Source organism: Ostrea edulis, chromosome 6, assembly GCF_947568905.1.
Source record: "Ostrea edulis chromosome 6, xbOstEdul1.1, whole genome shotgun sequence".
In the NCBI taxonomy this organism is placed as follows: Eukaryota; Metazoa; Mollusca; class Bivalvia; order Ostreida; family Ostreidae; genus Ostrea; species Ostrea edulis.
Genome location: NC_079169.1, coordinates 32660207 through 32686648, shown reverse-complemented (window position 1 = coordinate 32686648; position 26442 = coordinate 32660207). Strand labels below are relative to the sequence as shown.

The 26442-nt window shown below is 34.0% G+C and overlaps 1 protein-coding gene and 1 long non-coding RNA gene across 2 annotated transcripts; one reads left to right on the top strand and one right to left on the bottom strand.

Moving 5' to 3' along the window:
* Positions 1-3885: 3885 nt before the first annotated feature.
* Positions 3886-14558, bottom strand: LOC125646764 (protein hunchback-like). The gene is made up of 4 exons (XM_048873285.2): positions 14467-14558; positions 12504-13036; positions 9272-9486; positions 3886-8716 (listed from the first exon to the last, which is right to left on the bottom strand). Exons 1-4 carry the CDS (start codon positions 14553-14555, stop codon positions 6611-6613), a joined length of 2943 nt encoding a protein of 980 aa, XP_048729242.1. The 5' UTR covers positions 14556-14558; the 3' UTR covers positions 3886-6610.
* On the top strand, positions 12964-26442 carry LOC125646776 (uncharacterized). The gene is made up of 3 exons (XR_007359817.2): positions 12964-13549; positions 13668-13768; positions 24407-26442. It is a non-coding gene; the product is annotated as an uncharacterized LOC125646776 (long non-coding RNA).

Genomic DNA, 26442 nt, shown 5'->3' with positions numbered 1-26442 from the left:
CTGTTCACCAAATTGCGTTCACCGTTCAATCTGCATTCATTCACCGTTTGCTCTGCGTTCGTTCACCGTTCGTTCACCATTCGCTCACCGTTCAAGTGGGAAAGAAGAACGTTTCAGGGACTGTATCAAGCTCTTTTTGAAAAAAGGCGGGATAAACTCTTATTGGTGACGTAATAATGCTATAAAATAAGAAATAACTTTGATTCAAGTTGAGATAGTATACTTGGCATGTATTTAACTTATTCAAAACACAGATCAAGCTTGGTTCAAGACACATTTAAATCAGAGAATTTTTTGGGGCCTCTTTATGTACACAATCGTACCTTGTTCTTAACATAAAAGCTTCCTGATATAGTGCAAATTTAAGTTTATAAAAATCATGGCCCCTGAGGTTAGGGTGGGGCCACAATAAGGGACCAAAGTCTTACTTACATACAAGTATATAGAGAAATCCTTCTTTTTTTTTAAAATTTCAAAATCAGAGCCAGAAAAGTTGAAGTTTACATGAGAGCTTCCTGACATATAGCTGCAGAACTGTAGCTCTCTGAAAAAAATTTAAAATCATTTTTTGTATATATATGTATAGATCTTTTTTTTATGGTAAGACCTTAATTATTTTGTGAAGTTTGACTACTTGACCTTGACCTGGGAGTTGGACCTACTTATAAAAAAATCTTAATTATTCAATATTTCCTGAACGATTTAAGATAGATCTTTTATATTTTGTATATAAATTTCTTGTGGCAATACCTTTTATTTCATACTATAACCTTTGACCTTGTAACCTTGAAATTTGACCTGCTTTTAAGGAAATGTAACCTATTAAATATTTTCAGAAATACTCAAGGTAGGGCTTATATATTTTGTATATAGATTCTTTACGACAAGACAACTTTGTGATACAATCATATTTGATCTTTTGACCTTGACCTACTTTCTTTTAAAAACCCTGACCTTATCAATATTTCCTAAACTATTTAAGGAAAATCTTTTAAATTTGTATGTAGATTTTTATGGCAAGACCTTAATTTACTTCAGTGTTTGACCTTGTGACCTTCACCTGGAAGTTTGACCTACTTTTAATAAAAATCGTATCTATTCAATATCTCCTCAGCTATTTAAGATAGAGCTTTCATATTTTTTATAAAGATTTCTTATGGCAAGGTCTTTTGTATCATCCCATGTCCTACATGTATGACCGTGTGACCTTGGTCTTATCCAAAACAGCAAGATAATGTTTATCATATTGGTGTTGAGGCACTTCTTTGCTATATGAATTCATTTTCAGTTATGTTGTGATCCTTTGGGGCTAGGTTAGGGCCACAATATAGGTCAAATGGGGTCAAATATTTTCATGGGAATAAAGATTGATAAGTTGTTTTTTTTTTAAATCACAACAGCTGAACAATGACAGGGTCAAGGTTACTCAAGTGAGTGATGTGGCCTATGGGCCTTGTGTTTAAAATATCAGTTTGTGATGGATTGCACATTTAGAATTGCTAGTAAAATGAAATACTAGTATTACACCTCTTTTAATGTTGCCTTGGTAAAGCTTGGATATAAAAGATTGAACATTTAAAATTACCACTGAAAATCTATATATTCACCGGAATCAAATCCAAGATTGCCAACTTTTTTTTCCATCCGGAAACCAAAGTGTATGATTTCATGCCTGCATACAAATCGGGGGAATTTTGTACCAGCATAGAAATCAAGGGGATTTTGTACATGCAGACAAATCGGGAAATTTAGTACCTGCATTGAAATCTAGGAAATTTTGTACACGCAGGTAAATCGGGGAATTTAGTACCTGTATGCATAGAAATCAAGGGATCTTTGTACAATCAGACAAATTGAGGAATTTAGTACCTGCGGACAAATCAGGAAATTTTGTACCTGCAGACAAAACAATGTGACCTTGTGGAAATAGGTACGTTTGCGGTACTTTTAATTAAGATGGAAATTATTGATTCAAGTGCATCTATACTGTCATACATCCATGCATATTCTCTTCTTGTCATTGTGCCAATGTACCACCCCCTCCCCCGCAACATTCTTCCATTTATGTCTAAATATAATGGCAGTGTGAACACATTTTCAATCTTCTATTATAGAAATGGCATCATGCCCGAGGACTGAAGACGTATAGAAATGGCATCATGCCCGAGTACTGAAGACGTATAGATATGGCATCATGCCCAAGGACTGCATGAAGACATAATTCAGGTATTTATTAATACGCTCTGGTATTAGAGAAATTGCTGAAAAAACACTGTCAGAGCCATTTTGTGACCAAAGATTAGTTTATTGGAAGTTAATCCTTTCTTTGATTTCTACTGCATTACTGCATGAATATATTGGAGAGGTATCTGATCATTTGCGTTGCTCTGACAATTGAAACAGTTTCCACAGGTATGAAATTTTATTGTACAATGTTTGTGTGACAATTGTCCATTTTTGTAAAATAGATATCATTTAATAAATCTTAGCTTAGTGCAGAGATCTTGAAATATATAAACATTTTGCTGTCAAGAAACTGTCCTCATTTGGTTTGGTAAAAATGACCTCCCATTCAGTACATCAGTTAGAACTGCATGTAAATATCTATGATGTCATATTTGAAGATTCTCATTTTTAGCTCACCTGAGCTGAAAGATCAAGTGAGCTTTTCTGATAACCTGTTGTCTGTCTGTCCGTCTGTAAACTTTTTACATTTTCAACTTCTTCTCCAGAACTACTGGGCCAATTATAACCAAACTTGGCCAAAAGCATCCTTTGGTGAAGGGCTTTCAAGTATGTTCAAATGGAGGGCCATGCCCCCTTCAAAGGGGAGATAATGACAAAAATGCAAAAATAGGGTGGGGTCATTTAAAAATCTTCTTTTCAAGAACCACTAGGCCAGAAGAGCTGAAATTTACATGAAAGCTTCCTGACATAGTGCAGATTCAAGCTTGTTAAAATCATGCCCACCGGGTATTGGATGGGGCCACAATAGGGGATCAAAGTTTTACATACAAATATATAGGAAAAATCTTTTAAAATGTTCTTCTCAAGAACCACTTGGCCAGAAGAGCTGAGATTTACATGAAAGCTTCATGACATAGTGCAGATTCAAGTTTGTGAAAATCAAGGCCCCCAGGGGCAAGATGAGTTGACAATAGGGGATCAAAGTTTTACATACAAATATTAGGGAAAATCTTAAAAAATCTTCTCAACAACCACGTAGCCAGAAAAGCTGAGATTTACATGAAAGCTTCCTGACATAGTACAGATTCAAGTTTGTTAAACTCATGACCCCTGGGGTTAGGATGGGGCCACAGTAGGTTATCAAAGTTTTACATAACTAATATATAGGAAAAAAACTTTAAAAAATTTCTCCTTAAGAACCATTGGGCTAAAGAAGTTTACATTTGCATAAAAGTTTCCTGACATAGTGCAGATTTAAGTTTGTAAAAAATCATGGTCCCAGGGGATAAAATGGGGCCAAAGTAGGGGATCAAAATTTTACATACAAATATATAGGGAAAATCATTAAAAATCTTCTGATGAAAAATCACTGGCCAGAAAAGTTGACATTTACATGAAAGCTTCCTGACACAGTGCAGATTCAATTTTGTAAAAATCATGTTATGAAGGTACACTGTAGACAGGATTATTTTCGCCTTTCTACATTTGCAGACGGTTTCACTCCATTTTAAATTCGCCCTGACACAGTTGTACATGTGTTAATAGAGAGATCAGAGAGAAAACAGTTTCGCCCAGTCTTTAAATTTGCCCACTGCAAACAACAATTGAAGGTGAAAGGGGCCAAAAAAAAATTTGTATACAGGAATATCATTTGCTTTGATATTAAATTCACTGTTGATGTAAAACAGAGAGATTATGCTGATTTAATTATTTTTATTACACCATTTAATACATATAATCACTGACAATTAAATGATACAAATAGGTCTATACACATTAATCAACAAGAGTTCAAATGATCATAACATTCTGTAGAACTGGCAGTTACGCTCTCATTTTTTGCAATTTACACTATTACCTGCAATTGAAAAATGAATGATCAAATATTGAATTCTTCAATTTAAAGGTACATTATTTTAAAAGACATTTTAAAATAAATAATGGAATAATTGAAATTATCTCTCAGTTTTAAAAAGCTCGCATACTGAGCAAATTAAATTGTGGTACAATGCGATATCCCTGCCGACAAAAAGAGTTCCAATGGCAAGAATTGTTGGAATGTGGATTTCATAAATTCTGAGCAATTTCATGAGTTGATGATGATCAAGGTTTAACATTGAAGGACCAAAAATGTGATTTGAAATGAATTATTACAGGCAGATAGAATGGTCTATGATGACTTGGGTTACATGCCCTTGATCTGAGATCTGATTCCATGCATGTTTTTGTCATTAAGAATAAATGTGAATAGTTGTTTTATAAAAACTTATGAAATTGATGGTTACGTGATAAAAATAAATAAAAATGATGATGTGTAACACGAATGAAATAAATAAAAGTAGTAAATGACAAATATGTGCATATATGTGTATAACCATGCACAAATACCTTTTGTACAGTATAAATAAGATTAACTGTTAAATACTTATTTATTAAAACGATTAATTACCTGATGACTCAGGTATACATATATTTCAAAATGCAAAAGTTAGAAGGCAGCTGTTGTCTTTGCACTGATAACAGCCGAGTGTTTGAAAATCATACTCCAAAATATGAACGTTAAAAAGTTCCTCAATTTAAAATCTCAATATTTTAATAAGATGCATGTTGATTTGTCTCTGGCAATGATCTGCTTTAAGAGGTAGGTATTGTACTATCAAGCAAAAATGAATTCCAAGGGAGATAACTCTATTATAACAAATTGTGCAGTAAAAGATGATATTTTTTTTAAAACTGAAAATACTACTGATGAAATACTATTGAGGTAGACAATGGCTAATATAGTATAATAAAATGTGAGATTTATCTAACAATGCCCACACACAGTTAATTGTGACTATTACATATGTACATAGTTATTTAATATGACTTACTTATGTACATAGTTATTCAATATTGACTATTACATATGTACATAATTATTGCTGTTCAATACACAGTAATTCTAAAAGTTGCTAACAAAATCAACGAAGAAAATACACAGTACTCTCACTAGTGACTACATAAATAATACGAAAATGGATTTCTGAACTGTGCTCGACATCAATTATTGCTGGGTTACATAGGAAATTGTATGTACATTAAAAATCTATAATTGTACATCATATAAATAAAACAAATGATGCGCATTCAATATGAAATCTACAATGTAATAATAGCGATGATGACTCAATAAGTTGCGTATAATAAGTTGAAGACATCGACCATCTTTGCAAATAACACTTGTACACATGTGGATTACGCTGGAGAGGGGGAGGGGGGATGAGGGGATTGGGACATTCTGAGAGTACCGCATGGCAAGAACATCTAAATCAAAGTACGCATCTACACAATGTTTATCCCTGAGATACAACTGAATGAAGTTTAAATTATAAAAGGATAATACATGAATTATTGCACAGTTAAGTGGCGATATCCAGTGATATTAACTAGTTGGGTATGGGAGGCGATATCATTGTAAAGATAAACTGTCTTCAAGAAGCATGCAGGAATATCAAAGGTATCAAAAAATGATAACACATGACACACATAAATAAACTTCTGTAGGGCCAGGCGATATAAGCAGTGTATACAATCAAACATATTTATAAACCGTTAACAAGAAAGAGCACAATTGTGGGATTTGTATTAAGCACATTTTGTGCAGAGCACCTTCTTGTGAGGAAAAATAAAAAGATAAACTTGCAAACATAACATTTTCAACAGGACTATTGTAAAACTTCAAAAACCAAAGGTGTTGTAAAGCTTATGACCCACAGAGTCCCCACAACATGAAGGAATGTGTAACAGAACATCAATACATTAACAAAATACATCAAAAATACTGATCTAAAGCGGTACACTCCATTCTAACCGCACAGTAAAACACGCTCACAGCAAAGTGCTGGGGACAAACAAATTTGATTTATTAAAAACATAATTCGTTAGATCCATTCAGTTCATAAAACTACAGGGAATGAAAATCACTTCACTGTACATGTGAATTTGTTATAATGGAGTTTGCTGTAAGCATGTTTTACTGTAATCGTACAATTCTTTAATATTATCTGTGTCTGTTCTACTGATCTCAGTTTTCTAAGTTAGGGGTGGGTACTGAAAGTGACTAGTGTTTCATGTAAAAAACCGGGATCAAATTTTCTCTTCCAAAATTAGCATTATTTGACAAGCTGATGCAAAAGCACTACAGTTCAGCACCTTCCGAGAATAATTCTACAACAAACTGCTTTATGGTCCCAACACCAAAGAAAACAAGGTAATAGAATTGTTACATCTGTTCAAAAACATGTAAACAAACTCAGACTTAGCACTACAGACAACATGACTTGGGCTAATTCTGTTCTGTAAGGTGTACAAATATTTTTTAATACTACATGCAAATCAGTCTGTAACACTTTATGGCTTGGAGAGGCAGACAGATGTTCTATTAATTATGTGCTTCCCTTGCGATGTGGAGAAAGAATTCCACCTTATCGTGTCCATGATAACCACACATATTACATTTAAATGGATCCTTGAAACCATGGTAACCCATATGCATTGTGTACATGACACAGTCTCTGAAAGCAATCTCGCAGTAAGGACATTCATACTTGGAACTTTTGTGTCCGTTTTTGTCCTTGGGTGTGCTAGTTGACAAAAGGTGCATGTCTTGTGAGACAGGAAAGTGTTTATTGTCTTCGCTTTTGTGGTGGCCGTTGGAAGTTGCCGTGGGGATGGGTGGAGGAAGTGGTGTCCCTGTGGTGTCCTGGATGATCTTCCAGGCCAGTTCTGTCCCCCTCCTGACAGCCTGTGGAACATTTTCAGACAAATTACTCATCTCCTCAATGAACTCCTTTGGGTCAATTTGTTCTTCACTTGGATCAATTTTTTCCTTTGAATCATTCGTGGATGATGGATCATCAGGTGGAGGAGAAGAACTTCTCTCGTACTGCTGTTGTGGACTTGCGGCTGCGGCTGCAGCAAGCTTTTGGAGTTGTTCAAACCTCTGGAGGTCTGTCATTGCCTCTGTCTCTCCCTCATAGGATTCCTCATCCTTAACTTCTTTCTCCACCTCTTCTTCATTGGTCTCCATATTTTCATATGCATCCATCTCATCAATCTGCAGTTCATCTTCCATGCCTGATGTATTTCCATCTTCTTCCTCTACATTGTCAGACTGCTTTTCTTGCAATTTTAGACAGAGGGTCTCCAGTTTGAAAGCCTTTCCTTTGCGAGATCTTTTTCTATTGACCACATTTTCAGCAGTCGTAGAGTTTTCACCACTGGACAGGTTCCCACCATCTTTTCCAAGGTCATCCATTCCATCTGAAGGTGACCTTGGCTTTGTGAGATCAAGTGGACTTTCGCGAAGTGATCCTTCTAGCTGTAGTTTTGGAGCCGGTTGAGACTTCTCAATTGGGACGCCAGATCCAAACTTATTCATCATTTGTTTTATGATATCCTCACCTTCTGGTGCGTCTGCCTCTTTGGGACTAGCATTGCCATTCAGATATGAACTGTAGTTCATTTCTGGCATACTGAAGTGACTAGTGGGTCTGCTATCGGGATTAGATTTGCTGCTGGGTGGTGAATGAGACCAGGAGCTGGGACTTCTCTTGGAACTTTCTGAAGTAGAGTGTTCTGTTTTGATTTGAAGAGCTGCAGAGGTTGGAATGGATTGTTCAGGAGTGGTTAATTCTCTAAGTTGAGTCTGCTGTGAAAAGAAGTTCATTTTTCTGTTTTGTTCCTCCAGCAAGGCTTCGGAGGAAATGCCAAAAATGGAGAATAGGTCCGAGTTTTCAGAGGCATGGACTTTCATGACGTGACGAAGCAAATCTTGTTGAATATCTGTTGCAAATGAACAGAGGCTGCATTTAAAAGGTGTACCCATGCTTCCTGGCGGCATGAGAGGCCTAAAGCCAAATGGCGATGATGGCATCATTTTACTATGACCAAGATGTGGAGGCAGTTTAGCACTAAGAGATGTTGGAATCATTGGGTGATGAGGGGGAGGTAGACCATTGGGTACATGGTTCAGGAGCGGCCAGAAAGGTGACATCATCCCTGGACTCATTGTAGGGGCTATTCCTGGCATTGAATGGGGCAGCATAAACTGACCAACAAATGGGTCAAACTTGTCTTTCCTTGGACCCCTTGGTCCCCGTGGTGGGCCTCTCTTTTGCAGTAGCGACAATCCGGAAGATTCTGCATCAATCCCCTGAGGGAGACTCCCATCCGTGTTGAGTACTGTTGCAGGTTTATGGTTGTATTTTCTTAGATGCAGTTTCAGGCTGTGACAGTACTTGGTGGCATAAGTGCAATCTGCACAACGATACTGATAAACATTTGTGTGAGATTTCATGTGGGAATTCAGCATGGATTTATTAACACAGGAGTAATTGCACTTGTTGCACTTAAATGGCTTGGATCCAAAATGATTTCGGAGATGATACTCTAGATGATGTTTGTACTCGGTAACAAATTCACATCGAGGACACTGCAGAAGTTTCTCTTCCTTGATATGAGACCTAGCATGCTGCCAAAAGTCATTCTACAAACAGACAATAAAATTCCTTCAGTTGCCTTAATTAGCAGTTTCTTAAGATCATACTAGGATACCCAAAATTTTGGACTCATCAAATAAAGTAGGATTTTGCTGTGTTCATATGGGATTTTCTATTATTTGATCAAACAACAATGTCAATTGGTCATTAATTTACAAAATTTTATTACAATGTTTTTGGGTATTCTTTGTCGTTAATTACAATCTAAATTAGCATTAAAATTATGACGATCTAATTTACAAGTACAACCCACTATTAGGTCGAATGCTGTCTGACGTGTTTCATACTAATTGTTAGGCCATTCTTTACATACAGATTTTGACTATGGATTACTCTGTTTACCTGATCGAGATATAGGGCTTACGGTGGATGTGACCGGTCAATATGGGATACTACTTTGGGCACCTGGTCTCACCCCTGGACACACCAGGGGACTGTTTCTGCCCTACTCCTAATTTTGTATTCTTTAGGGGAGTTATGAGATTGATCACTGTAACAGCTATTTTCTTCACTTTTTTATGAAAGAAAAGACTAAAATTTACCTTCTCAGTGGCAACAAAATCACATTGCTTGCAGCGGAAAACTTTTGGTCTTCCCATGTTACGTTTGGATCCAAATCCGTCCAAAGGCTCCTCCGTGTGAAAGTCTTTGATGTGACGTTTCAGACGACCTTCTGTGCGAGACTTGTAATCACAGTGGGGGCATATGTGTTCAAAGTGGCATGTCATATGATCTTCAAATTCACTACGAGTGGTCCCTGGAAAGTAGAAATTTTTGGGCGTATTACAAATGTACTTTATCTTGGTTATTTGTGCTAAAGCCAAGGGGGGGGGGGGGGGGGGGGGGGGGGTATACAATATTTCTGCACTGTCACCAGGTCATTAGTATTAAAAGTATCTACTACTGAAGACATCAAAATGCAGTGAGTAACCATAGATACAAATTTTTCTATTCTCGGCACTTCTACTTCCTAGTGTAGCCTTATTATCTTTGTAAATCTAAGAATAAAAACTAGGAAGAATTGTTATAGCACACTAAAACTGATGTCTCCCCTTCCATTTTCCATCGTTTTTAAAAACATTTTAGAGATCATCTTTAAAGTGGAAAATTTAGAATTACGGTACATAACAGTCACCTTTGTGCTTCAACCAAAGAACTGTGTTGTGAACATATGATAATGAATTAAACATACCAACAAATATCAAAGGCCTATGTCAAAAGACAAAAAACTTGGGTCTGGGGAAAAATGCCCCAAACACATAAAAGGTCAAAGGCCATCAAAAATGGTATGCGACACACTTTTATCATGGTATACCCACATACCTAATATTAAAGGCCTATGTCAAAAGACAAACAAGAGGCCCATGGGCCACATCGCTCACCTGAGTCACCTTGGCCCATATCTGAAGACTTTCCATATATATTTGCATGTAAAACCTTAGTCCCTATTATGGCCCAAACTACCCTTTGCAAACTTGAATCTACACTATGTCAGAAAGCTTTCATGTAAATGTCAACTTCTTTGGCCCAATGGTTCTTGAGAAGAAGATTTTTAAAGCTTTTTCCTATATTTGTATGTAAAACTTTGAACCCCCCCCCCCCCCCACTTGTGGCCCCATCCTACCCCCCGGGGGCCATGATTTGAACAAACTTGAATCTGCACTATGTCAGAAAGTTTTCTTGTAAATATCAGCTTTTCTGACTCAGTGGTTATTGAGAAAAAGATTTTAACTATATATTTGTATGTAAAACTTTGATCCCCTATTGTGGCCCCATCCAACCCCCGGAGCCCATGATTTGAACAAACTTGAATCTGCAATACGTCAGGAAGCTTTCAGGTAAATTTCAGCTTTTCTGGCCCAGTGGTTCTTGAGAAGATTTTTAAATGACCCCACCCTATTTTTGCATTTTTGTGATTATCTCCCCTTTGAAAGGGACATGGCCCTTCATTTGAACAAACTTGAAAGCCCTTCACCCAAGGATGCTTTTGGCCATGTTTGGTTGAAATTGGCCCAGTGGTTCTGGAGAAGAAGTCGAAAATGTGAAAAGTTTAACAGACAGACAGACGGACACACAGACAGACGACGGACAAAAAGCGATCAGAAAAACTCACTTGAGCTTTCAGCTCAGGTGAGCTAAAAAGTCATGGCCTGGACAATATAAAATTGTATGAGAAGAAGAATTCACACTAAAACATATGTCCCCTTCTGAGAAGGGGAAATAATAATATGAGCCTTATAAACACCACTGGGGTTTGTTTTTTTCCAGCTCTGCAAGCATGCCAATTTTAAAGAAATATTGAAAAACAGATGGATAATAAAAAGTTTTTTATTTCTTTATCAAGCTATCATCTAGTCTGCATGAATGTGAATACACAGTAAATTGCATCATACCGTATTAATCTTTTTAGAGAGTGATAATGAACCTTTGATCTGCCTAATCTTGCAAGTACAGTAGTAAGCCATACAGACAGATAAAGTCGGTTAACCTTGTCTTTTGCGTAAGAAAAATATTGTTGGTCAGTGAATATTTCCCCCCATTGTAAACCATGAAAGGTACCTGTTCATTTGATCATAAAACTGAAAGACTTGGGAGACATTGGTGAAAATTTTACTTCTCATTATAAAGAGTGACAGTAAATAGGTTCCCCCTTTTCAAATTCATGATTAAAGATTATATTTATTAGAATCGAAAATCTTTATTAAAATGGATCTCTATGCTTGCACATAATTTCTTTTGCATAATCTGTAAACATTTAGCATATAAATTCACATCCCCCATTATTTATATTAAACCTTTTGATACACCAGATACACGTGCCCTGGTGTATATTATACATGCTTTATTTGAACATGCATATGTTTATGGAAAATAGATCATTGATAATTACAAACTTGATAAAATGTGGGTCAGCCCTGGAACAACTTTATCTGAAATATTTGATTTTAGATAAACACTGTCTTAAGTCAACATGGATGGAGTTTTGTACAGGCAAGTTTTTATAGTAACAAAATACTTGATAAAGACCCCAGCCACAAAACAACAGGGCCATAAAAGGCCACTTTAGTATACATACACCCCTTTTTTATGTCAACAAGAGACTAGGGGTCAACAAAGATATGTGGTATTTGTTAACCATTTTTAACCTTGCTCAAACATTAAAGTGATAAATTATGGTATCATCAGAAAAAGTTTAGGCTCAATAAAAATGAAATTTGTTTTATCTTGGGTGTTTAAAAACCGCTTTATAAACACAGCTTGAAATTCTCGTAAATGGATATATTTTTTTTTAGTGGTTTAATGGAATAAGGAGCTGGACATTGGCTCAATTAATGTGTTAGAAACATGGACTAGTTTACCTAAGTTTATAAACTGGAAGCAAGAAAAACTTTGATAGATTATCATCTACAAACTTCTGACAGAATAAAATGTTACTCTTAAATGAAATAATTTTTATCTTTTTGGTGTGAAAGTCCTGTTTTTAATGCAAAATTCTAAAATGCCCTAATATGATGGGGTGGGATATGCCCGGGTGGGTGGTGTTTCAAGTAGTTATTTTAAGAGTTACTTTAAATTCTAGGTTGCCATGAAGTACAAACAGAGTTAACGTGGGCAACTTAACAGTACACCAGCTGATGATGTCACAAAATTCAGATGAGTGACATCATGATATGACATGTGTAATGATTGAAATACAATCCATATTTCATACATAACAAGTTAGTCTGCAAGTGAATGAGAAATCTTCTGAAGCAAGAAATTATATATACCAACCTGAAAAGCTGCACAGGTGACAGAAGAAGATGCCCTCCTTATTCGGTTGGTAGGTGATTTGTCCAGTGTTGGGATCCCGAGTGTAGTTAGGCTGACCAGTGTTTGGATTTAGGAACGAGGACTCTGAGGAGTTGGAGTCATCGTCATGGAAACTATCTGATAGGCTGAAACTTCTCTGTAGGGAGGGGTTGCCTCGGTTGTCGTCTCCGTCAAGGCTCGTAGGTGTCTTTGGATATCCGATACCAGGACTTGAGTAGCTCCCGCCAAAGGTTGATTTAAAATCTTGAACGTTCGAAGGGTAGGTTGGGTAAAAAGGCTGTTTGAGATCCGAAGGACTGGGATTTCCAATGGGATGGTTCTCCCGACCGTGCAAAGTTGGGGTGGATCTGTCAGATTTTTCAGGAGTGTGAGGTTCCAATTTTGAAGAAGAGTCTCGTGACTTTGGGAGGAGAGAATCAGAACTAATTGTCCCTGGGCTACTGCTAGGGAGTCTTTCACCAGTATCCGCAGTTTGTGGAGATACTATGTCTTTCCTGCAAAGAGACAATGAGACAGCTTTTTATATCGTTCATATTACACCTACCTACGCACATTTCTGTAGAAATGAATGCTTGATTTTTATTGGCTGGCTGGCTGGCTGGAATTATGAATGAATGTGTCTGTCAGGAAAATTAGTGACATTTGTAAAACATAAATGAGTATAAGAAGAAAGGGTAGTCTGGTGCAAGAAAGGGTAGTCAGGTATAGTACATCTGACAGTGTATTAAAAACAGAAACAAATGACTACATCCAGAGCTATGGTGGAGCTTCCGTATTTAATTTTATCCATATACTTTGGTTCCCAGCAAAATCATCTGGATAAATGAAGCATCCAGATTTTCATATATGTTTACTTTGTTGATGTGTAATATGAAATAAACACACTATCATTATGCACCTAATTAGGAATGTCTTCACAGGACAAAAAGAACCATTTTCATCAGGCAACACCTAATTAGGGAAGTCTTCACAGGACATTAAAGGAATCATTTTCATCAGGCAACAAGGTTTATATTTTCTTTACAATTTACATCTTGCTAAAATTATCTGAGACCATGCAGCCTTCCAAAACAATTACTGTTCAGGTTAATTATATAATTTTCAATGCATTTTAATGTTTTGTAGTAAAAACTGACCATTTGGATCTGGGGAACGAGAATTTCCGGATTTGGAATGCAAAATATAGTGTTCCCGTTAAAACTTGTCCAAGAGTTGAAGTGTCCTAAGTAAGTGTCCTAACTACAGAGGACCTGGCCTGGAGGTTATAAAACTTTTACTGTACTCATACTCAAACTCAGTCATGTTTGTTTTGTCTACAAACCTGAGCCATCTTCGAAACATACTCGAAAATTCTTGAGCATGTCCTCCATTTGAGTGTGAGAATGATTTTTTATAAGTTTTATTACTTTCAGTATGAGTACGATTTAGAGCACGGATTATGAGTTTGAATATGAAAACATGCTCAAAAAAGTTTTATAACCTCCAGGCCTGGTGTACACTATAAAGTACACTACAGGAACACTACAGATTTACTAGACATCAGGCAATAGTGTGGAATATAGTGATTGTTCTGAGGTGTTGATGATACCTCCATCACCTGAAATCTCAACCAAAAGGTTGAATAAAAAAACTTAACACATCAACATACCCAATCTTCTGTCAAAATTTTCAGTTTATACTTCATGCAATTCTGAGGGGGGGGGGGAAAGAGTCATTTCTTGAAATTATTGATGGTAATGCACACATTAAAGGTGCTAAATATTCTTAAATTTCTTTCTGCAGAAAATGTTACAAGTATATGATAACAGGAGAACTGCATGCCTAATTTAATCCAAAAGAATTCAATTTAAAGTGATTTAAAAAAAATGTTCAAAAGAATTGGATGTTGCTATAAGTTCCACAGTGAAAGAGTTATTTCCCCTACCTGATAAAATCCATTACTAACCCTGGGACATTAATACAACAACCTCGGCCATTGAATTCATTTTGAAGACAACTTGTATTGTCTCTCATACTTAAAACAAAGCTATAGATAATGTATGAATAATGTCATATGGTGTTTAACTTTGAACCTCAATGGCTACCATTTTTACCCTTTTGACCATTTTTATCAGATATTATCATGTGTTTTTTTTTTTTTTCGTGCAGAAAGGACACTCCTGAAACAAAATATGGCGTTTTTCACAAGAAGCCCCCTGTACGTTTGTTTTTATCTGGCTGTAGCTATCTCTGTCAAGTGTTCAATGTATACAGAAGGACAGGGCATTTTGGACTTGAGAGACAGAGAAAAAAATCATTATATCTTTTTTAAATATATTAAGATCTTTCACATGCTATGCATAAGAGGATTAATGGGGATGTACAAAATATGTGATTTTTATAAAATATACATGTACAGAAAAATTTCCAAATTAAGGCATTAAATAGTATTTTAAGATAAATTAGCATAATTTTTCTTGTGGGTGTTATTAAACAGATACTGATGATTAATATACACATAAATCCTTTATTGGTATAACCAAACTCTCTTAGGGTTGGTGAACGCTAACAAATTATTTTCAATTTTATCTCTGACATTTGTATGTTAACTGAACCCTGTTGGAATATTAACTCTTGGTACATGTGTATGTAAGCAAAGTTATTCAAAAGTCTATTTATAAAGCACAGGGTATGGTTGGTATTTGATGCCATCAACAGGAAGTCATTAGTATTGCTACCTGTAACAAACTCTCTGCTGAAGCAGATTTGATGCATCAAACACAGGACAGAGCTGTCCAGGAGAGCAGCTCACAGCTACTCCCTTCAACAGTTTAGACAGCAAAACACACAAGTGTTAATTCAACTGCCATTTTCTCCGATAAGATTACAAGAAAGACAGAAAAACACAAGGAGTGGAAATATATTTCCAAAGAATAACATTTCATAAGAGAGGGAGGGAGAAAATTCATTATCCCATGCTTACCTTTACTTTTCCCACAACTGGTTATTTTTCAAACAAGTATTTTTTTAACACTCTCCAAACAGGAATTGAACAATTCATTTCATAGGTTCACTGTTAGTCAGTCCCCGCCATCTCCTTCTTAAGAATGTGGCATTGTTTCAGTAAAGAATTTTTTAAAATTCTTTTTTGTACTCTCTCTTTTTTTGATTGTCATTATCACTGTTAAACACCGGTAAACTCCAGTTAGTATCAGAGGTCAGAGTAAAAAGTCAGGTGTCCTAAGTGCTTGTCACAACGTGAAACTTATCTTCCGAAGGCCTCACCTTTTTTTATGACATCTTACCTCTCTCTTGCAAAACATTTTATTTGGGTTCACCCAACCCCACATAAAATTTATATATAAAAAAAACCTCTCATTCTGTTTTTCTCCTTGTCAATAATATAACTGAAGCTGTTTTTTCAATTGATAAATCTTTTTTCAATATTTGTAGAAAAGATTTCACTAGGGATATTCAAAAATTAATGATGTATTTGTATTCAATCAGGTTTTTTAATCAAAGTATTACAAATGGAAACCAACTTAACAAAAAATCCAATATAACACACTTTTGTTATAAAAACATTTAGATTGGACAAATTGAATAAAATCCTTTGTCAGTGGCAACTTTTTGGGGTTTTGCAAGGGTTGGACTATAATGTAAACTTCTACCCAATTTCTTTTATAATTGAATCTGAGGTCTGAATTAAATTGCATTGATGTTCATATTGAATATGGTTTGAATGTACATCATCAACACATAAGGAAAAAAAAAGATATTTTCCTATTGACCTTATGGATACAATACACGTAAAAAGCCTGCTTACAATCACTCGATATCCTCGGATTTAGTGATTTAACATCTCCAGATTTACAACTGACAGTTTAAAAGTCAAAGTACTTTTGATGATTACTCCCTTTTTTCCATTAAAGGGAAATAATTCTCTTTAAAGTTATTCATACTCGACCATGCTTTCTGATTCCAAATTTGAGAGTATCAAGTGCAGTTTTTAAAAAGAAAGATGAGTTTTGAATACTGAAATCACGAGTCTAACATCACACTGTGTACTATAATACAAGTGGACAGCTCAGATATGAGGTTTTCATCCCCCAAAAATTTCCACTCCAAGGTGCTTCCTCAGGAAAAGACCAACTAAATAACAACACACACATTTTCTCTTCAGCATGCCTGTACATGAAGAAGGATTTTTTTTTTACATTGGTACTTAATAAATTGGGGATGAGCAGTTCAAAAATTCCCCGCTTCCTGTCTCCACAGCTAAAACACTTCAGACAAACATCCTAGTTATATGAAAGAAATATTTGTTACAGTTTGTGTATTTTTGCATTAAATGGTTTATTAGGATTGCCTGTGAATGGTACATAACATTGTTTTAAAGATTATCCAGAGTTGAAAATATTAGGAACATGTACAGTTTGTATAAATCATATTAAATCTCTGGTATTTAAATTGCATATATAAACAGTATTTGGAAAAACAATTGCACCTTTGTATTTACATGAGGGCATACATGTATATAGTTTTCTTTTCTCATCCGCAAAATTTTGGTGATTGCCACATCAAGACCATAAATGAACTAATAGGTGGATCTTTTCACAATTCTTTCTCTGAATCTGTCTTTCTCTCTACAATTCTTTTTCTCTCTTTCACTCTTTGCTCTCTCTCTTTCTCCCAATGGTCATATTTGCTATGCACCATACCTGTCAGTATGGCAGATAATTTTCAAATTAGTGATAGATTACACAAGTTTGATGACACATGGACAAAAACATACTCTGGTATATCATGGAGTGAGAGCTTTCCAAGTTAAACCTTTATTTTTTTTAAACTTTTTTTTAACGAATGTTTTTATTTGTAATATCTGTATAAATATCCTTTACAATGCTTTACTTTGTATTGCAAGAACTAAAACATTGATTAGCAGATATTGCTTGATAAGTTGGTACTTCACAATGAATTATGTACAGGTTCTTCACAATAAAATTTATATCCACCCTCCCTACTGCTGAAAAAATGGCATGAATTAGAAGACTTATCAAAGATGAATACTCCTGTTTTCACTAATTGTCAAGGTTATTGAGCTGTTGTTTTGTTGTGTTTTTTTTTAATTTTATTTTAAAAATGCATTTTATAATTCATAAATAATCAGGTGCATATACAACAAATAGATTTCATGACGCTATGTTACTTTTAAAATAAAACAAAAATTAAACAATTCTACTCTTAACTAATGTTTAAAATGTATTTTCCACAACTTACCGAAGAGAGAGTACACAAACCTTGTCAATATGCTAGTTTTAAGTGTATCAATAATTTTTTTTTTTAGATATTTCTATGAAAAAAATCCTAAAATAAAACAGCCTGAGTAAAGTTCAAAGTCTGGGAGTTTTATGAAAATGTTTTTTTCTCACGCATGTACTTTGAAAACAATAATGTAATTATTGGTGCCAGGAGGGAAGCCTGGCTGATAGTAAAGTCCATTCCTGATCATTCACAACCATTGATCTTCTTGTGTATTATTTTCAAAAGTTGGGAAAAACTTGTTCCTGAATATTTTGGGGTCCGCCCAATAGTGTGTGAAAGCAGGCATATATAGGTAATTGTAGTGAAGTTGATGTTCTATGTCCTGTTACTTTTAAGGATGATGAGTTTAATCTGTGAGAAAAAACATCTTGCTGTTGCAAAACAGGAAACTATTATTTTTAAAATGAAAATCTAAACATTTTTATGATCATTGTACCTTCCTGTACATGTTCCATCAGTACTGAGAACAAAACCAACAATGTTTTAACATTACAGTAATAAGTACTTTGGACTCCGACAGAAAGAGGCAGTTTTATGAGGAGAGATCTCCTTGAGTTACCTCCCTTATGCCACTGTGTGACTTGTCTTCTTAGTTCGAGTATTACAATGTACTTATTCATACAATCTTTACTTGCCAGCCTAGTCTACATAGCCATCTTTAGATGATTAAAGCAGATATTTAGTACATACAAGACAGTTTCATTTTGTGAGAATATTTTTACCAGGAAAAAAGCCCTGGGTGTTCTCATCTGTCCTTGAATCTTGGTTTTTCAATGATCAGATATCTTGAGATACGACTGTACAGGAAACCTTTAGGATGGGGACTGTAAATCTTACACTAGAAGCAAGGACTCAAGACATGTATCTCTACATTATACGGCGTCAGTGGTCCCCAGTTCATAAAAACAGCACAAAATTATTCAAATCTCATACAAAGTGGCAGATAACTCAAACCCATTCAAACATATTAATTAATGTTCTTTATTGTCTTTTTCTTACACTTTCATTTTGAATAGATCAGTCGTGGTAGCTCAGTGGTAGAGCATTCGCTTCATAACCGGGAGGTCCTGAATTAGAGCCATGCTTGTGTCAAATTTAAGACTTTAAAATAGGTAGTGATTGCTCCTTCGCCAAACACTCGGCATTTAGAAGTGAGAATCACGGTTCTTTCAGATATGACCTTAAAAATGGAAGTCCTATGTCATGGCAAGCATTGGCTCGATTAAGAATTAACCCTCGCTGCTACGACCCTGAGCACTAAGCATAGGTCTAAATTTGTAGTACTTCATCTACAGCTGGTGACATTTCGATATGAGTGACAAATTCTCGACAGGACTTAAAATAACCAATCATTTGAATAGAACCAATGTACTACTACAAAATAAAAACCAGTTATAGAGAAACCCAAAGCTAGCAAAAAGCAGTTTGTTATTAAGAAACTTTGTTATATCTAATAAATTTTTGGTTATTTTCCTCTCATTACATGAATTCGTTATAAGCATATTTGTTATAAGCATGTTTTACTGTATTTTATTCTGTGGAGACTAGCAAACCATAGCAAGAGTACCAGGTTGATGTTGTTGGTGTAAAAACATTAATTGCAGATACAATGGTATGGTCAATAAGCTGCACGGTGTCTATCATTGTTGGGATTCCCTACTGGCCTGACAATTAAAACTTTAGTGATCTTTGAAATTAATATTCAAAAATGTTTATCAGGTAATTTCATTTCATTAGAGTAATCATCAGATTATAACATAATTATTATACTGATCGGTAATTAACAGACTAAAGAGTAATTATAGGTATTTACAATAATTATTATACTGATCAGTAATTAACAGATTAAAGAGTAATTATAGGTATTTACAATAATTATTATACTGATCAGTAATTAACAGATTAAAGAGTAATTATAGGTATTTACAATAATTATTATACTGATCAGTAATTAACAGATTAAAGAGTAATTATAGGTATTTACAATAATTATTAAATGATCAAGTAATTGTCAAGAGGTACAGTAATTATCAAACTATACAGTGATTTTTTTAGATGGTAGAGTATTTATTACACTATATAGTAATTAACAGACTACATGTTAGAATATTGCCTGTTAAAATTAGGAAAACATTTTGTATATACACTTATATTACCAGTTGAAAAGTTAAATATGATTTGATATAAGTAAGGAAAATAGAAAATGTTTTATTGTAATAGAAATAAAGTTTGAGATGAATTTCATTATTTATTTAAATGTGATGATACTAAAATAAGATCTTCAGATATGAATAAATATTTTTGTTTAATCCAAATTTTTTAAAAATTTAACAACTTTTATAGTGTTTTAGATAAGAAAGAAATGACGAAACTATAAATTTATTGATGTTGGTATTGAGAGAACTATGAGCTCTGGATGGCTGAATTATACTTTTACTTTTATTTATAATAGATACAGTTATACTTATTGTACTCTTTTCTATACTGTTAAACAATAATTAGTATACTGTACAATAATTATCACTCTGTACAATAATTATCACACTGTACAATAATTAGTAATTATCAGCCTGTACAGTAATTATCAGACTGTAAATTGATTTTCAGATGTACAATGATTATCACACTGTACAATAATTATCAGACTATACAATAATTGTCACATTGCACAGTAATTAGTAATTATCGGACTGTACAATAATTATCAGACTATACAATAATTGTCACATTGCACAGTAATTATCAGACTGTACAATGATTTTCAGATGTACATTAGTTAGTAATTATCTGACTGTACAATAATTATCACACTGTACAATAATTATCACACTGTACATTAGTTAGTAATTATCTGACTGTACAATAATTATCACACTGTACAATAATATCACACTGTACAGTAATTATCACACTGTATGGTAAATATCACACTGTATGGTAAATATCACACTGTATGGTAAATATCATGCTGCATAGTAATTATTACACTGTACAGTAATTATTACACTGTATGGTAAATATCACACTGTATGGTAATTATTAAACTACAGTAATTATTACACTGTACAGTAAATATCACACTGTATGGTAAATATCACACTGTACAGTAATTATCACACTGTACAGTAATTATTACACTGTATGGTAAATATCACACTGTACAGTAATTATTACACTGTATGGTAAATATCACACTGTACAGTAAATATCACACTGTATGGTAAATATCACACTGTACAGTAATTATTACACTGTACAGTAATTATTACACTGTATGGTAAATATCACACTGTACAGTAATTATAAGATTGCAGTTATTTTCCTCCTGATAGTACTGTATTGTATAAAGAGTGGCAAATCTTACCTTGACCAATAATTTTGTACATGATGCTTTGAATTTTCATAACATATGAACTTTACATAGTCTGCAGATACATGTACAATCAATTGGAAATCCTCGTATATGACCAATGTATAAAGTTGCATAAAATGGACACCTCCAAAACAGGAGCATTACTCAGAATACTCTTGAATTTCCATCCCAAGGGCAAAACAAATCTCATGCTGTGTTTAAATGTGTTGTATTGAAATATTTTTATTTGACACACATTTGATTGGCTGACCAACATGCTGTAGTTTTCAATGACACAGTTTGGTATGCAAGATGTAACATCAATGCTTGACATTTTTGTTTAAGATTCATCCTAACAACATTTGAAATTCATCCCAAAACATATTAATAGTGTATTTATTCAGTGATTTATAATGAAAAATTTTTATTTGTAAAGTATTTTACAGTAAAGCATGCTTATAATGAATACCCTTATAATGAATTCATACTTATTACCAAGTTATATGTATTCATATATGTGAGAAATTTAGATAATGAAAACTTTATTGGATATAATGAAGTTTGCTTACAATGAACTGTTATTCACTGGCCCTGAAGGTTTGCTATAACTGTGTTTTACTGTATAACAAAGTTTGGTTATCACAAACTGTTCTTCGCTGGCCTTGAAAGTTCGCTATAACTGTGTTTTACTGAAGTGGGTTATAACATGACTTAGTAGAAAACATAAATTGCTATATAATTCATTCCACATAGGAAAGTTTGACTGGGTCAGACGTGTCCTCCTGTCAGGACATATAGGGACATATTTTTTTATTGATAAATTGATCTTACAAAGTCCCATCAGTTAATGATTTACTTTATAAAACAGAGGAAGTGGTCATGAGGAAACACACTTTAAAACTAATCCAGACAAACACATGACGTACTATACTTTTCTTAGGGGTGGGGGAGGGGTCATTACTTCATACATTGATTTCTCAACTGTGAAAAGTTTTTATACCTGATCTGTGTTCATTTCTTAAGATTCTTGTCTTATTTTTGTTAGGATCTTATGAAGAGAGACAATTATTTATTGTCTTAAAAGAAATTCTTTAAGAGAGAGGTTTTTAAACTTGCTTATTTACTTGTAGTCAGTCTAAACCACACTCTGTAGTTATGGTCCATTGTTAGTCAATCCCTGAGGGAGACACAGACACTGGTTGGTGTATCAGTAAAACATTTTGTGGAGGTATTTTTATCTTGTTCTCGTAATTGCTCAAAGCAAAAATAAATTGAGGGGTATATACACAAACTCTTCTTTGGTTTTGTATAGAGTTAAATGTGATAGGTGATGCATCTGCCTGAGGTTGGTTATATTGGAGGTAATGTGTTGCAAATCCCTGTAATGGAAATCTAGTAAGGTTTTGTCATATTAGGAGACTAGAACAATATATGCCTAATCTCTGGTCATACAACATACAAATCATCATAAACAGGAAACATCATATGTTCAATAAAGGATACTGTGGTCAAAAATGGACAGATCCTGTTTTCTAGCACTCAGAGGTTTCACCTCACACTTTCTAGGCCTTATGTAAGGTGAACAATTCAAGGTTTTAAGACAAATCCAAGCCTCAATAAGCAACCCTCTACAATGTGTATGTAATCTGTCACCAACAAAAATCAACCTACAATAAGCAATTTTCACTCCATTTTTAAAAATCAAGATATGATTTTTAATGAAGATGAAAATAATTGATATGATAAACATATTGAAATTCCAAATGAATTGAAAAACAGTTTTTGAGGCTTGTTAGAAAATTTCTTTGTTGATAAAGTTCACCATAGCATTTTTCCTGTTGAAATATTAAATTAAAAGTTTTAGCAAGAACTCAAACCTGTGAGGAGGAAAATTAAAATCACCGGGAACATTCATAATAAGTCAAGAAATGTAGGTTTCTACGTGAGACTCAGGAGTACACACAGCCTATTAAAAACGTCCATCAGTTCTCATTGAGCAAAACACATTCCATAAACAATCTAACAGGTCACTCTCTGCACTTTATAACTTCTAGTTTTATCTTATCTCAAAACTGACCACAAGGGAATAACAGCTCTGATCTTTGAGAAAAAACCATCCTGTTCATTTCTCATTCAGACTGACCAAATGCCTGAAAATCCATCTCTGTAACAATTTTTCACCTTCATTAAGGTTTTTCAAAGTTTGATGCCTTCACATATTTAGCTTTCAATTTGTTGAATAGTTGTATAATCTTTTCTCTCTATTCAAAAAAAGAAATGTTTACTATGTGTTATTTTTAGAATATCCATCATATTTATTAGTTTGAGTTCACTTTGAATTTTATATCATACCTTTACAAAAGGATTTTAAGATGCATGTATACTAGCTATGAAAAACACTGTCTGCATGTCCTGCTGTACTCTACATTGTCCATGCAGGATAAAGTGTCAAATTTGTCCCTTGACTTAAAGAATAGGTGGAAGCCAAGATCAGGTACTAATATCTTTGTGGTGGTGGTGGGGGGGGGGGGGATTTGTGCAATGTTTTAGGTATTAATATCTTTGGAGGGGGGGCGGACCTGTATGGTTTTCAGGTTTCAATATCTTAGTGGAGGGGGCAAAAACCAAAGATAACAGTTTATCTGGTTAAGTGTTTCAGAATATCAAATGTTATTTAACAATTGTTTACTCGATTGGCCTCTTCTATCTATTCGTTTTATGACACAATGCTAGTTGTTTGTCAACTTTATAGCCTATCATTGACTTGTGTTGTATAATTTGTACCAAAATTCAGACAATGTCTAACACCTAATTATTACATTGAATTCTGATACAAAAGGTTACCTACAATCTTGGAAAAGATGTTTGCCCATTTGATTTTGATTCTAGAATTTAAGGAGTTTCACTGGTCATATTACAGGAATGTCGCATTATTTTTTAATTCATTGAAATCTAAAAAGAAAAAGAAAAATTAATAAAGATAAGCGAAAATTACTCAATTTTTCATGTTGGAATTTGTTTTAACTTCTTTTCTGTTTTACAAAGAAAACTTTCAAATCTGCAATGAAGAAGGAGAGCATAATATGATTTGTTTTTAAAATCAGATTTATATCCAGGTGTGTGTTCTAGTAATGAAAACTTTTTGTGAGTCTATATGTATAACATGAATTGTAAAGTTTCTTATTTTTAATTCAATTTTTTTTTTCAGGTATATGTTCTAATTTTTGGAGCAAGGTGATGCTTTTTACTTAGGGACCTGCCTGTGTCAATGACCTTGATGAAGCAATACTGACCACTGGCCAGGGCAATGGCCAGGGATATATTTACACAGGGAGATCCCTGCCTGAGCTATTAGCTGAACATCTGAGAAATAAAAATTAAGATCAGCCTGTAAGATCCCACACACAGGGCTTAAGTCGTGAACAGGAAGTGCTCCAACCTTCAACAAAATTTTTTCTTCATCTTTTGCAATTTTGTAATATCCTTCAAATATTCTAGTTTCTAATGAAAATGCAAGACTATGTAAATGAACGTTATTTTAAGCAACAGATTCAAAGTATGCAGTAATTAATGGCTAACATGGACAGAGGGAAATTTTTGCTATCATCCATTTTTTGCAGCACCTGCATGTTTAGTCATATTCCATATATATAGGGATATATACATGTTTGTATATGTATTTAATGATAATATCAAAGAACATGACTATAGCGAGTTTACCTTTAAATATCAGAGTTTGATTTCAATTTCGTGGAGTTTTTCTTCTTATCGTATACAGAGTTTTATACAATTGAGAAATTTATGAACTTCAATAGATTTTTTTAAGCAGTGCGATTAAGAGTGGTCGTTGTTCCTGAGATAATTTTTAAATCACTGATTCCAGAGTAAATCATCAAACACCCCCTGTATTAAAAGTTTATTCATTGGTGTTTTATTTCCTCTCTTGGGCAAGAAATGCCAGTTTATTTAAACTCCTCTTCCCATAAAACATTTGTTTGGTCAGTGAGAGATCTGTCGGGTCAAATTAACTTTTGAGTGAGATTACAACATGGCTAGATGTTTGACCGTGTGACTCACATTTAAACACTCCTCATAGTGGACAAGTTAAAACAGCTTCGTTTGGTGGAGATAAGACAGGTACTAAAATATTATAGCCCTTGTTCTTATGCAACTTTATAGATAAAGTTCACATAATTTGTTAATTATACAAATCCTTTGAAAACCTCCAGAAATCATTAATCAAAATTCCCTATAATCTGGGAGGGATTTTTGACACCCAATTATGATGCTATAGTTATGTAATATTGGAAATTAATTTCCAAAATGTTAAAGAAGATTTAGAATGATGTGTATAATTAATTGATTTATTTCTGTATTAGTATTTGGATTTGGGTTCCGATAATTAGTTTTCGTAATTATCAAGTTTTACAAGAATTTTTTCCAAAACAAAAAAGGACACTGAAAAGTTAGAATCAAGAAGTTATACTGTGGAATCAAAAGAGCTGCAGGAGCTCAATTGTCATGGATTCCGTGGGTACCCCATCCCACATTTCTAATCCACAATGAAATACACAAAAATGTACAGAAACCATACCCATGAAATCACATCCCAATTGAACTTTAAAATCTCAACAAATCCCACCCACCCCCACCCCCGAATTATTTAAATATTCCACAGTATTATATAAAGTCAAAGTTAGATCTATTCTGTGTAATTCTTATATAAAGTCAAAGTTAGATCTATTCTGTGTAATTCTTATATAAAGTCAAAGTTAGATATATTCTGTGTAATTCTTATAAATGTATTATATTTTGCTTACTTCTTTTTAGGAATTTTTTTTTAAATATATGACAAAACAAAATCTACACAATATATTGTCCTCTCGCTCATTACTAATTTTTTTATATGCTTTAAGATTTCATTTATCAGTCTTATGGTGTAGGATATTGGGCACAATTTATTCATCAAGCTGGTTGCAATTTAGTAGATCAAAGTTGAAAACAGACTTAGATTATTGATGAGTTCTAGAAAGGGAGACAATTAGATTGAATAGTTTGTGAACTTTCCATTCTTTATAAGCTAGACCAAGGTGGCAAACGTATACTGTGTTTATTCTACATTTATTTTATACAACTTTGAAATGTTTTCATAGTGTTCTAAATATATTTATTAAAGATTTGAATTTTTTATGCATATATTCTTTTTAACTGTATTTTAAATGCAACTTAATGCATTAGAAGCTT